The sequence below is a fragment of the Heterodontus francisci genome, chromosome 1 (assembly GCF_036365525.1).
Source record: "Heterodontus francisci isolate sHetFra1 chromosome 1, sHetFra1.hap1, whole genome shotgun sequence".
Taxonomy (NCBI): domain Eukaryota; kingdom Metazoa; phylum Chordata; class Chondrichthyes; order Heterodontiformes; family Heterodontidae; genus Heterodontus; species Heterodontus francisci.
The window spans coordinates 266,021,514-266,035,485 of record NC_090371.1 but is presented as its reverse complement, the minus strand read 5'-3'; the positions used below and the strand labels follow the sequence as shown (position 1 = coordinate 266,035,485).

Genomic DNA, 13,972 nt, shown 5'->3' with positions numbered 1-13,972 from the left:
CCATTCACACCAGTTGTTGACCTGTTTCAGCTGTGCAAAAGTCATGGCTGCTTTCCCACTTAGGCCCGATTAAAATGCCATTGGGATCCTGTGAAATTTCAATTTTGCATCAATTCATGAGGCTTCCGCCTGCTTCCACTATTTTTGTTGGCAAAAATTAGACTGCACTGAATTAGAGAGAGCCTTTTAACCTGGGTTGGAAATTGATTGGGAGTTGGGTAGTGTGAGGATAAAGGGTATGTATTCTTCTTGGCAGCATGTGACAAGTGGTGTTTTCCAGGGATCTATACTGGGGCCCCAATTTTTCACCATATTTATTAATGGCATAGATCAAAGAATAGAGACTTGTATGTACAAGTTTGAAGCTTGCCCTAAATTGGGAGGGACGGTAAGTTGCAGAGACTGATACCAACACAATGCAAGTAGCTATTTTGTTATCGATGTGTAAAAGCTCAGTACATGCAGGTATTTAAGTGATAGTTAACAGAATAGGACAAGAATTGATATTACTTGCTCCTATTCTGGAAAGAAGCCAGTACCTCATTCGCCAGTCACCCATCAAGCTGTACCTTACTCACTTTGCCTTGACTCCACACTCCTTTGGCGTGAGTTCTAGTATTGACTGTGCAACTTGCACTGCAATCTTGGCTCTGCTTTTAATCCAGAGAACAAGGAAGCTGCAGGGTTCCTGTAGACTTTCATAAACTTGGCTTGTATTCCCTTGGGTATAGCAGTTTGAGGGGTTATCTGCTCAAGGTATTTAAAATGTTAAAGAGCTTTGATAGGGTAAATAGACAGAAACTACGTCTTCTGATGGGGGAATCAAGAATGAGGCGACATTTGGGGCGGCACAGTGGCGCAGTGGTTAGCACCGCAGCCTCACAGCTCCAGGGACCCGGGTTCGATTCTGGGTACTGCCTGTGCGGAGTTTGCAAGTTCTCCCTGTGTCTGCGTGGGTTTCCTCCGGGTGCTCCGGTTTCCTCCCACATGCCAAAGACTTGCAGGTTGATAGGTTAATTGGCCATTATAAATTGCCCCTAATATAGGTAGGTGGTAGGGAAATATATAGGGACAGGTGGGGATGTGATAGGAATATGGGATTAGTGTAAGATTAGTATAAATGGGTGGTTGATGGTCGGCACAGACTTGGTGGGCCGAAGGGCCTGTTTCAGTGCTGTATCTCTAAAACTAAAAAAAACTAAATAGTCATTCATTCTAGAATAGTACACCATAGAAGGAGGCCATTCGCCCATTAAGTCTGCACTAATTCTTTTTGAAGTACAATCCAGTTTGTCCCACTTCCCTGCTTTCCCCGTATCACTGCAATTTTTTTTTCTCCTTCTGATATTTATCCAATTCCCCTATTAAGGCTACTATTGAATTGGTATCCACCATGCTACCGGACAAAAAATAAATAAATAAATTCATTCCAAATCCTAACCACTCGTGTAAAACAAAGTTTATCCTCACGTCACCTCTGTTTCTTTTGCCAATCACCTTAAAGCTGTGCCTCTTACTGACCTTTAAGCAATTGGAAACCGTTTCTCTTGATTTACTCCAACTAAAACCTTCATGATTTGAAACACTTCATCATTTTAAAATTAGAACTCAGCCATTTAGGAGAGAACGCGGGAAGTACTTTTTTACGCATTGGGTATTCGAAATCTGGAACCCTCTCCGCAAAGATTACTGGGAGAATTGGAGCGACTGAGAAGATAGATTTTTGTAAGGTATTGAGGGATATGGAGCTAAGGTGGGTAGATGGAGTTGACATACAGATCAGCTTTGATCTAATTGAATGGGAGAACAGGCTCAAGGGGCTGAATGGCCTACTCTGTTCCTATATTCTTGTGGGTTAATATCGGTGACTGCAGGAAAAGGTCAATCTCCAAGCACGTACCCTGCTCACCTTCAACTCTCCACCTACCCAGTTTTTGATGGTGATGTAGAGTTAAAATTGACTCCCTTATTTGGTATTTGCCTTCATATTCAGAAACTATTTACTTTATTGGAAGTGGAAGGAATAAGTAAAATAGAAACAGTCTATTTATATACTGCTTCGATGTTTTTTATGTTCATTTTCGTTTTCATTGGGCTGAATTTTGTTCTCGTCAGTGGGAGGGTGGGGCAGAAAATCTTCGTGGAGCCGATTTCCACAAAACCCGCTGCCGTACCGAAGTGTTCCAATTTTTTCAGAGGCAGCAAGTACCATGAAGGTACTGATGTTCCGATGCAACAGCATCATAATGTAAATATGTGAAATGCTACTTTTAAATAAATTTGAATTTAATTCACTGCGATCCAATGAAGGTTTCTCAATTTTTTTGTTGACCTGTTGCAATCACGTGTCTTCAGTTTCACTACTTTGAATAGCTGGTGCCACCAAGGCAAGTGTTCTCGGTGCCACGAAAGGGAAGATAACCGAACCACAGTAGCATAGGGGAAGTGGAGTTTACAGTGGCCATTGATGCTATGCTGAGTGTCTAAGAGGCTTGCGTGTCAACGGGGGGGATCTCTGCAAGGAGCTTGTGTGGACTGGGGGAATCTCCGTAAGGGGCTTGTGTGTGAATGAGGGAAGCTGTGCAAGGGGCTTGTGTGCACGGAGAGGGTAAATGCAGGGCTGGCAGGCTTTGAAAGATGGCTCCAGCACCTGCTCCAACATTGGGTGATGTTGTGAACGGCATCTCCATTGCTGCCCCGACCATGTGATTGGAGGGAATGGCCACTGCCGTTCTGCAAACTGGCGGCATGCCACATAATAGTGGCGGCGAGGCTGCTGATGTCCCAAGTGGGACCGCTACCATTTTGACACCGGATCATAAAATTGAGCCCATTATCTTATAGACTAGCTAATGCAGGCATATCTGTTTTGTTTTTACACTGCAGACGAATCAACTTGAGCGATACTGAATATAAAGCTTCTACTGTGCTTAATAAAATCTTGCTTATATTGAGGCACAACACTTTTTTTAGGAGTAGCTTTGCGTTCTGACAGTTTACTAAAAATATTCTTTTTTTTTTAAAATCTCTACTTCCGGAATGCTGATTTAACTTTCTCCTTTTCAAGGTAAATCTAAACAATCTGACCCAGACTTCAATCGGGTGCTACTGAGAATTATGCATTTGTATGAAGTGGGAGAAGACCCTGTCCTGTCCCAACCTGTTATCGTCAACCTCAAGGTCTGTTGGGCAGTGCTCTTTTTAGCAGTTACTATAGGAAGCCTTTCCAGTAGTCCTGCATAATATAAAGCATGTATATATGTTGAGTAAATCTTCAGAGTTTAGAGTTCCCAAACAGTTAGAACCTGCTATTACACTGTGGGATAATAGTGTATGAACATACGACATTTGTGTGAAATTCTTTCCTTTTCATTCTTTTTCTCCTTACATTCCTTATTTCTGTGTGTGTTTATGTCGAAATAAATTAGTCATGGAGAGAGGCATTTCAAGCAGATGTATAAAACATTCACACTCGAGTCCCAAGGCACAGTTTATGAGCCTTAATAATTTATGATGCCGTTCAGGCTTGAATGTATTTTTGAAGAAATGCGCATACTTTGCTTTATTGATCATCTGTTCTTCAGATAATACATTTTGATGGGCCGAAGGGCCTGATTCTGTGCTGTATGACTCTATGACTTTAGATACAGTCATAAATGATATTGCATGTTCACATTTAGCATTGTTTTTAACCAATACAACAATCACTTGAGCTATAGCTTGTGTTTCTTCAGTTACAGTAGGCAGTTGTTTGGCATGCAACACAACCAGGTTGGAGAGGAAAATGAATCCAAAGCGATAATTTGTTAAAAAGCTAATCAAAGACTGGCCATTTGGCTATATAATTTATTTTAGCCTGATAAATTTGTGATATCATCTGGTTTGTCTTGAGACCTATTGGGCAAAGTTGAGTAGCTTTCCAAGAAAGTGATTTTAATCCCTGCCTTTCGCATTTGGATCAATGATTTATGTCCACCATTTTAATTAGAGAATAAGACATATGGAGGGAATTCCCTTTTGGGATTTCTTCCGCTGTGCTGCTGTAACCTTGCTGGAAGTTTGCGAGAAACCCTGTTTACTTCTGCGGTAGAACAGGAGAAGCTGTGAGGAAATTCCCAGCCATAATGGAACTTAATTAGACAATGAGCTTGGATTACAAAATGGATTCTAGGTACAATAAAACTTAGTTTTTTGAAAGTAAGTTGGCATAAATGATATTGAGGTCCAGAAATTAAAAATCATTTGAATGAAAATGTTGCACATCATTAAGCATGTTTTTAGTGTTTTATTTCAGTGCACTAAGGGAACTAGTTATGATCTACAGTTGGAAATTATTATAGCAGATTCATTGTCAGATTTTAAATCATCTTGACATCAAAAGAGAATAAATAAATGTGCATAAACTCTGCTGTATCTGGCACATAAATTATCCAAGTTGTATAGATTTTACATTTGCTGAAATTGCCATTCCTTTGTGCAGTTCTTAAACACAAAATCTGTGATGTCTCTATGGACAATAAAGCATGTGATGGGCTCTGTAAAACTTTGCAAATGTATAGATGCAATACATTTGAGATGGTGTTTTTCTTTGCTCTGCTCTTGCCATGTCCCACAGTATATTATGTGACCACCAGCATAAAGCACTTTGTAGCATTGGTGCAGGTAGGAAAGTGACAGCCTTGAATTTCCTGTGTTGGTACAAGTTAGACTTGAAAATGCATACATTCACCTGATCTCAAGATTTGTTGGAATTACCTGTAAATCTAATTAAAATAAGTCTGAAAGTAAAATTGGTGTAAATCAAATAAAACACCCAACTCACATCATATCTTCCTTCTTTGTCATCAGTGCTATATTTCCCTTTATACGCGACTGAATTGGTGTCACTGTCCTACTTTTCATGGTCTAGTTTGAAGTTTCTTTCCAGATTTACCTTTTCTCTACCATTTACTGTTTTTTATCCCTATAAGATCGCTTATCAGTCACTGAAAATCTTGAAAGTTTATTCACTCTTTGCCTTTATGAATCAGTCCTTTTGTGCAAGGAATTAGTGTCACAGCTCTGCTCTGAACTGCCTGAGTGTCTCCCCTGTGTCTCAGTGACCAGAATTAGATACAGTACTAAAGATGTGATCTGGCCAAAGCATAATCACATAGAATTACATAGCATCTACAGCACAAAAACAGGCCATTTTTCCCAACTGGTGTGTGCACTTCACCCAAGTCTCTTCTCATCCCTCTTTATCTAATCCTATCTGCATATCTTTGTATTTCTTTCCTCCTCATGTGCTTATCTATCTTCCCTTTAAATAGAATGCATCTACAATATTTGTCCCAACTACTTTGTGGTAGTGAGTTCCACATTCTTACCACGCTTTGAAGAAGTTTCTCCTAAACTCCCTGTTGGATTTATTGGTGACTGTCTTATATTTATGGCCTCTAGTTTTGATTTATCCAGAAGTAGAAACATCCTGGCTACATCAACCCTATCAAAACCCTTCCTATAATTTTAAAGACCTCTATTAGTTTACCCCTCAGCCTTCTCCTTTTCTAGAGAAAAGAGCACCAGCTGTTCATCCTGTTCATAAGTATATCATGTCAGTTCTGGTATCATCCTTGTGAATTAATTTTTGTACCTTCTCCGGTTCCTCTATATCCTTCACAGTGCTCTGAGTATGGTATATAGCACTCTAGGGTTTAAGTATGACTTCCTCTGACTTGTACTTTGCTGTTTGGAGTAATTTTGTTCTTTTTTTCTTCCTATGTGGAGTATTTCTACTTGAATTAAACTTAATTTGCCGATGTTCTGTCCATTTACATATCGTTTTTATAGTTCTCAAACTGCCTTCTTGGTTTCAACTTACCCTCCTAATTTAGTATTATCTGCCAATTTCACCAGTTTACAGAGTGCTTCTAAATCTAAGTAACTTATGTGAATTGGAAACGGCAGGGGCCCAATACTGATTCCGGAGATGCCCCAATCAGTTCATTTCCCCCCACTCCTTCACCTAAGCCCTCCTAATTACTCGCTGAATACTATAGTTGAGCTTTTTTTTTAATGCTTTACCAGATTTTACCCTGAGCTCCCACCCCTATGAACTTAAATAGACTTTTGTCAAAAGTGTTTTTGGAAGTCTAGATACCATCATCTTGTAGGACTTGCCCCAGTCTATTTGGAATGGCACTTCAATGGCAATGCCATCTTAATCCATAATGATTGCTGTTTACTAAGTTGTTATCAACTTTACTCCTGATAATTCCATTATTGTGCATGGAATTGAATGAGGCTAATAGGTTTGTAGTTGCTCATTTGGAAATGAGCACTATGATGGCCAATTTCCAATGTACTGGTATATCTCTAGTGTATCAACTCCATCATGATCACAATAAATGTACCTGCAGTCTCTTGTATTACATCTGTGTCGTAGGGTGAATACTCTTCATCTATGTGAATTTATTTGTTTTTAGCCCTTTTCAGACTTCCTTATTATTTATATCAATGTCATTAATTCCACTTCAAATTATTGCTACTTAGTTGCTCATTGCTCTCTCGTGAATACTTGAAACAGGTTATCATTCAGGATGTTAACTACCTTGAGCTCATTCTCTGTTTAAGCCTGTTTACATTTTTTAAAGTTCTCACAACTCTGACAGTCTCTTTTTACCGGGATTCTGCAGTTAATATATTCATCCCGATGAGGCCCTTCATCTTTTTTTCCCCTGCACAAAGCGTAGAGGTCATTCTTAGCCCTTATTTCACTTTAGACCTTTATCGATCCTGCCAGCTAATTTGCTAAAGCTTTTCCTTCATTGAACTGAAGTCACCTGTTTTTAAGAAAAATTATATTTCCAAGCTCCTAGTCCTCATTGTTACTGAATTCCAGGTCATTTTTGATCCCCAAGCGTGCTATAGCTTCCATTTCCTGTACGTTTTCTGAGGCCCATTTACCAGTTCAATGTGCACTGCCTCTTGTGGCTTGTAGTCCCACAAGGCCATGAAACCGTCATGCATTATATTTACTGCATTGGATTCCAAAGTGCGTGGGTATTTCCAACTTGGATTGGCTGATTTGACATTGCCTATTAAAATTCCTCTTTATAGGTACCCTTTTATCCCTCCACAGAGCAAACTGTCTGCCATTTCCTTCTGACTGTGTGATCTGTAGGATGGCCCTGTGTTAGCATTGTCTTTTTCACTTAAAAGATCTATAACCAGAGTAATCCATATTGTAACTTTCTGCCTCACAGGGAACCAATTTAACTAATCTCCAAGGTGTTCATGATTTATAGATCTATACCACTTCCTTTACTGGCTGGTTTGCTTTCTGTACCACCGTATGTTGTATTTGTTACCTTTCCCTCTAGCCATGACTCTGATTTTTTTTTAATGTGCCGTAGTTCCTTTGTAGAACCACAAAGGTAATAATCCCTGGATTACTACCTGAGCCACGTGCAAATTGGCATACGGCAAATAAGATTAGAGAGGTAAATGCGTGGCTCAACGATTGGTGTGGGAGAAATGGGTTCCGATTCATGGGACACTGCACCAGTACTGGGGAAAGAGAGAGCTGTTCCATTGGGATGGGCTTCACTTAAACCATGCTGGGACCAGTGTCCTGACGAATCGTATAACTAGGGTTGTAGATAAGGCTTTAAACTAAATAGTGGGGGGAAGGGTTCAATTGAAAGGAAGTTTCAAAAATCGATACATAACGAGAGAGCAGAGGTGCGGGGTAGTGAAGGGGCATACATCAATCAGGGTGTGATGGGAAGGGACAGAGAATACAAGCATAAGAGTACAGCAGAAATTAGAACCAGAGTAGGTAAAAATGGTAAAAAGTCAAAGCTTAAGGCTCTTTATCTGAATGCACGTAGCATTTGTAACAAGATAGATGAGCTAATGCCACAGATAGAAACAAATGACTATGATTTGATAGCTATCACAAGAGACATGGTTGCAGGATGACCAGGACTGGGAACTCAATGTTCAAGGATATACGACGTTCTGGAACAATAGGCAGAAAGGAAAAGCAAGTGGGGTTGCTTTGTTATTAAAGGAAGGGATCAGTGCAGTTGTGATTAATGATATAGGTGTAATCGATAGGGATGTAGAATCAGTTTGGGTGCAATTAAGTAATAGCAAGGGAAAGAAATCACGGGTGAGAGTGGCCTATAGACCTCTCTCGGAATAATGGAGGCATGTAAGAAGGGCACTGCAATTATCATGGGTGATTTTAATCTGCATATAGGCTGGACAAATCAAATTGGCAAGGGTAGCATGGAAGACGAATTTGTAGAGTGCATCAGGGATTATTTCTTAGAACAATACATTGCAGAACCTACCCGGGAACAGGCTATTTTAGATTTGGTAATGTGTAATGAGGTAGGATTAATAAGAGATCTTGTAGTTAAGGATCCTCTAAGGGGAAGTGATCATAACATAGAATTTCAAATTCAGTTTGAGGGTGAGCAACTCTGGTCTCAAACCAGTGCCTTCAATTTAAACAGAGGTATGAAGAAAGAGTTGTCTAAAGCGGGCTGGGAAAATAGACTACAGGGGAAGTTAGCAGCGGAGCATTGGCAGACTTTTAAGTAGATATTTCATAACACTCAGCAAACATTTATTCTGGCCAGAAGAAAGGGCTCGATGAGAATGATGAACCACCTTGGATAACAAAAGAAGTTAAGGAGAGTATCAAATCAAAAACAATGGCACACAAATCAGCAAAAGCTAGCGGTAGGCCAGAGGATTGGGAATTTTTTAGAAGCCCCAGCAGCGGATGACTAAAAAACTAATAAAGAGGGAGAAAATTGATTGAGAGTAAATTGGCAAGAAATATAAAAACAAACACTAAGAGCTTCTATGGGTATATAAAAAGGAAGAGAGTAGCTAAAATAAGTGTGGGACCCCAAGAGGATGAGACAGGGGAATTAATAATGGAACAGGGAAATGGCAGATAATTTAAACCAATATTTTGCATTGGTCTTTATGGTGGAGGACACTATAAACATCCCGACAATAATAGATGAGCAAGGTGTAAATGGGAGGGAGGAACTTGTAACAATCTCTATCACGGGGCAAAAGGTGCTGGACAAACTGATGGGACTAAAGGCAGACAAGTCGCCAGGACCTGATGGCCTGCATCCAAGAGTTTTAAAAGAAGTGGCTGCAGAGATAGTAGAGGCATTGGTCATAATATACCAAAATTCACTGGATTCCGGTAGGGTACCAGCGGATTGGAAAACCGCTAATGTGACGCCTCCATTCAAGAAAGGAGGGAGACAGAAAGCAGGAAACTATAGACCAGTTAGCTTAACATCTGTCATTGGGAAAATGCTAGAGTCGATTATTAAGGAAGAAATAGCAGCATTTAGAAAAACATAATTCAATCAAACAGTCAACGTGGTTTTATGAAGGGGAAATCATGTTTGACAAATGTGTTAGAGTTCTTTGAGGATATAATAAGCAGAGTGGATAAAGGGGAACCAGTAGATGTAGTGTATTTGTATTTTCAGAAGGCGTTTGATAAGGTGTCACATAAAAGGTTATTGCACAAAATAAGAGCTCAGGTGTTGAGAGATACAGTACTGAAACAGGCCCTTCGGCCCATCGAGTCTGTGCCAACCAACAACCACCCATTTATACTAACCCTATAGTAATCCCATATTCCCTACCACCTACCGACACTAGGGGAAATTTACAATGGCCAATTTACCTATCACCTGCAAGTCTTTAGCTGTGGGAGGAAACCGGAGCACCCAGTGAAAACCCACGCAGTCACAGGGAGAACTTGCAAACTCCGCACAGGCAGTACCCAGAATCGAACCCGAGTCCCTGGAGCTGTGAGGCTGCAGTGCTAACCACTGTGCCACCCAATATCACTGAATATCACTGAAAAGATTGAACATTGGCTAACACAAGAAGGCAGAGAGTCGGGATCAATGGGTCTTTTTCAGGTTGGAAAGCCGTAACTAGTGGGATGCCAGAAGGATTGGGCCTAGGGCCGCAACTATTTACTATCTATATCAATGACTTGGCGGAAGGGACAGAGTGTAGCATATCCATGTTTGCTGACTGTACAAAAATAGGTGGGAAGGCATGTTGTGATGAGGGCACAAAGAATCTGCAAAGGGATATAGATTGGTTAAGTGAGTGGGCAAAAACTTGGCAGATGGAGTTCAATGTGGGAAAGTGTGAGGTCATCCACTTTGGTAGGAAGAATAAAAAGGCAGATTATTATTTAGATGGAGAAAGACTACAAAATACTGCAGTACAGAGGGATCTGGGTGTTCTTTTACATGAAAGTTAGCATGCAGGTGCAGCAAGTAGTTAGGAAATCAAATGGAATTTTGGCCTTTGTTGGTAGGGGGTTAGAGTTTTAAAAATAGGGAAGTCTTGTTACAACTGAACAGGGTGTTGGTGAGGCCAGACCTGGAGTACTGCGTACAGTTTTGGTCCCCGTATTTAAGGAAGGATATACTAGCATTGGAGGCAGTTCAGAAAAGGTTCACTAGGCTGATTCCTGGAATGAAGGGGTTGTCTTATGAAGAATGACTAAACAGGTTAGGCCTTAATTCATTGGGGTTTAGAAGAATGAGGGCTGATCTGATTGAAACATATAAGATTTTAAGGGGGCTTGACAGGGTAGATGTTGAGAATATGTTTCCACTGGTGGGGGAATCTCAAACTAAGGGACATAGTTAAAGATAAAAGGGCACACATTTAAAAACTGAGATGCGAGGGAATTTCTTCTGAGGGTGGTGAATCTCTGGAATTTTCTACCTCAGAGTTCTGGAGACAAGGTCACTAAATGTATTTAAAGAGGAGGTAGATAGATTTTTGAAATCTCAGGGAGTCGAGGAGCAGACCCAAAAGAGGATTTGAGGCCTGGGACAGATCAACCATGATCTTATTGAATGGCAGGGCAGGCTTGAGGGGCTGAATGGCCCACTCCTGCTCCTGTTTCTTATGTTCCCTATTGCCACAACAGACTCCAGTTCTGATATCTTATTCCTAATGTTGGAATTCATATATACGTTTTACTGTCGATATGTTTCTTGGCCCCCAATCTCTGTGTTCCTGATGTCTGATTAAAGCATGCCTGAGTTGCTGTATTCATGTCTGCCTGTTGATGACCTTCCACTCATTCTTAAGAACCAAAGCTGAATTGTTAAATGGCTGGGTGTAAACTTCCTGCCTGCACTGTCTGTAAGGAAGTGGTACATGATGCAGCAAATGCAAAGTGCATGGAAATGGGGTCAGAATATCATTGAAACTGTGTTGGGGAAATACATTTAGTTAATAATGCACAAAATTTGAGAAAGATCTAAAGCTTTCCAATGCAGGAACCAAACTAAACTTCAAAATCTCTCATTTTTGGTAATCAGTGGCATTTTATTTGCAGACAAGTTGCAAGATGCTCAAGTTCCCCATTTATTGAAGTCTAAATTTTCTTTTTCTACATGAAACCTCTGACAGGACCTGCTGAAGGTGTTGGGATCAGTGGTTTCTGTTGAAGAGCGCTCACTCACAGGAATCTGGAACATTAATAGGCTCAAACGCTGGAAGTGGAGAACAGCACAGCAACATGATGCAGGCAAGTTTACTTATTTAAAAAATTTTGAGATTTTCAAAGTAAGAGGCACTACATCCCTGTGAATGGACCATTTCCTTTGTTTTTGACACCCATTATCCACATTGAAGCACTCCTACAACAGTTATGGTTTCTTGTATACTGGTGTGTGTTTGGATTGGATTCTGGGAGGCTAGTATCCATGAGAGAGCTCTCTGTATTGTTATGACTGAAGCAGGAGGAGTGCACTGTTTGTTCTAGTGCCACTTCTCCACAGGTCACATGTATTTTCATAATTTTCCCACTTATTGATAGTCAACCATGTACTGTATTTTTCCCCAGAATAAAACCAGTTTTCTTCGATAAACAACAAAATTATCAGATTATAAAACCAGTCTTAACCAATAATGACGTAAAACATACACAAATTGAATTAAAGCCCCTTATTTATCTTAGCCCCTCAAACACATACACATACATTAACCAGTTAACCAGAAAAAAAGGATTGTTGTTTATTGCACTGTTAAAAGAAAACAGAAAAAAAAAGTTAGGCAAAATACTTGTCCTTGGTTTTGGTTTGGCATCCAAATGCATATAGACGGCTGTCACTTGGATCTTCTGAGAACAGTTCTATCTAGGCGATGTTGAAGATCAGTTTGGTTAGGCTGTCCAAAAAAAGCAGCTACAGAGGCTTCAGACAGGTCTTGCAGCAGAAATGCGGCAACAAGTTTTCAGTTCCCACACATTCGAAATGTAGGGTTTCTTCCAATACAGTTCGAACTAGGAAACTGCCATACTGGATATGCAGGATTTATTTTCGAGAGAGATGAGCTGGGCCTCTTTCTGGCAGGCAAAAAACAACTGTTTGTAGTATGTCATCCAGACCCTCACCTGCCAAGAATGAGGCATATTAATTTTGTCACATTAACATTGATTTTAAATTGTTGCTGGAGCAAGGAAATTACTTGTTAAGCAGATCAGTCGTGGCTGGAAAAAAACATTTGCATACTAACCGACAGTGCTTGTGGAGACAAAGGACCATTCCCTGACACATTCAACCCACAATGGGCTTTGATCACTAGACATTGAAGGAGAGGAAGCTCACATTCCAGGATGACTGCTGAGATGGCTGAATCCACAAACAGACGGGGTCAAACCAGCTAGTCACATGACTAAAATAAAAGCAAAATACTGCAGCTGCTGGAAATCTGAAATAAAAACAAATGCTGGATTCACTCAGCAGGTCTGGCAGCATCTGCGGAGAGAGAAGCAGAGTTAACATTTCAGGTCAGTGACCCTTCAGAACTGACAAATATTAGAAATGTGAAAGGTTTTAAGCGAGTAAAGCAGGGGTGGGGCAAGAGATAACAAAGGAGGTGGTGTAGCTAGGACAAGGTCACAGAGAATAGCTGACCAGAAGGTCATGGAGCGAAGGCAAACAATATGTTAATGGTGTGTTGAAAGACAAAGCATTAGTACAGATAGGGTGTTAATGGACTGAAAATTGAACAGCTGCAAGTACAAACATGAAAAAAAAAAAGTGGGTAGGCAAACTGAACAAGCTAAGATAAAATAAACACAAAAAAAACCTAAAATAAAAGTAAAATGGGGGGCCCGTCATGCTATGAAATTGTTGAACTCAATGTTCAATCCGGCAGGCTGTAGTGTGCCTAATTGGTAAATGAGATGCTGTTCCTCGAGCTTGCGTTGATGTTCACTGGAACCAACGCAAGCTCAGGAACAGCATCTCATTTACCAATTAGGCACACTACAGCCTGCCAGACTGAACATTGAGTTCAACAATTTCACAGCATGACTGGCCCCCCAATTTTACTTTTGTCTTTCTACACACCATTAACATATTGTTTGCCTTTGCTCCAAGACCTTCTGGTCGGATATTCTCTGTGACCTTGTCCTAGCTACACCACCTCCTTTGTTATCTCTTGCCCCACCCCCACTTTACTTGCTTAAAACCTTTCACATTTCTAATATTTGCCAGTTCTGAAGAAGGGTCACTGACCTGAAACGTTAACTCTGCTTCTCTCTCCACAGATGCTGCCAGACCTGCTGAGTATTTCCAGCATTTCTTGTTTTTATTCTAAAAAGTGGTTTTGATTCAAATCAATGAGCAGGCTGCAACTTTCACACCTAGTTATCAGTTTATCTAAAACAAGTCTTAATCATAATGAAGTAAAACATACATACACACAAATAGAAATATTAAAGCCCCTTATTTATTTTAGTCCCTCACGCACATACACAGACATATACCAGTTAACCAGAAAAATAAAAGGGATTGTTGTTTATAGCACTGTTTATAAAAAAAAAAACAAAAAAAAAAAGAGGCAGAGTACTTGTCCTTAGTTTTAGTTTGGCGAATAAGGGTGGTAATAAATGAAG

At 40.3% G+C, this 13,972-nt stretch overlaps 1 protein-coding gene across 1 annotated transcript in view; it reads left to right on the top strand.

Annotated features, from left to right (window-relative positions):
• The window catches only part of man2b2 (mannosidase, alpha, class 2B, member 2), a 63,781-nt gene that overhangs the window by 38,124 nt on the left and 11,685 nt on the right, over positions 1-13,972 (top strand). The window contains exons 17-18 of the mRNA XM_068044113.1: positions 3,068-3,180; positions 11,479-11,596. Coding sequence (XP_067900214.1) covers positions 3,068-3,180; positions 11,479-11,596 — 231 coding nt within the window. The remainder of the gene's footprint in view (positions 1-3,067; positions 3,181-11,478; positions 11,597-13,972) is intronic.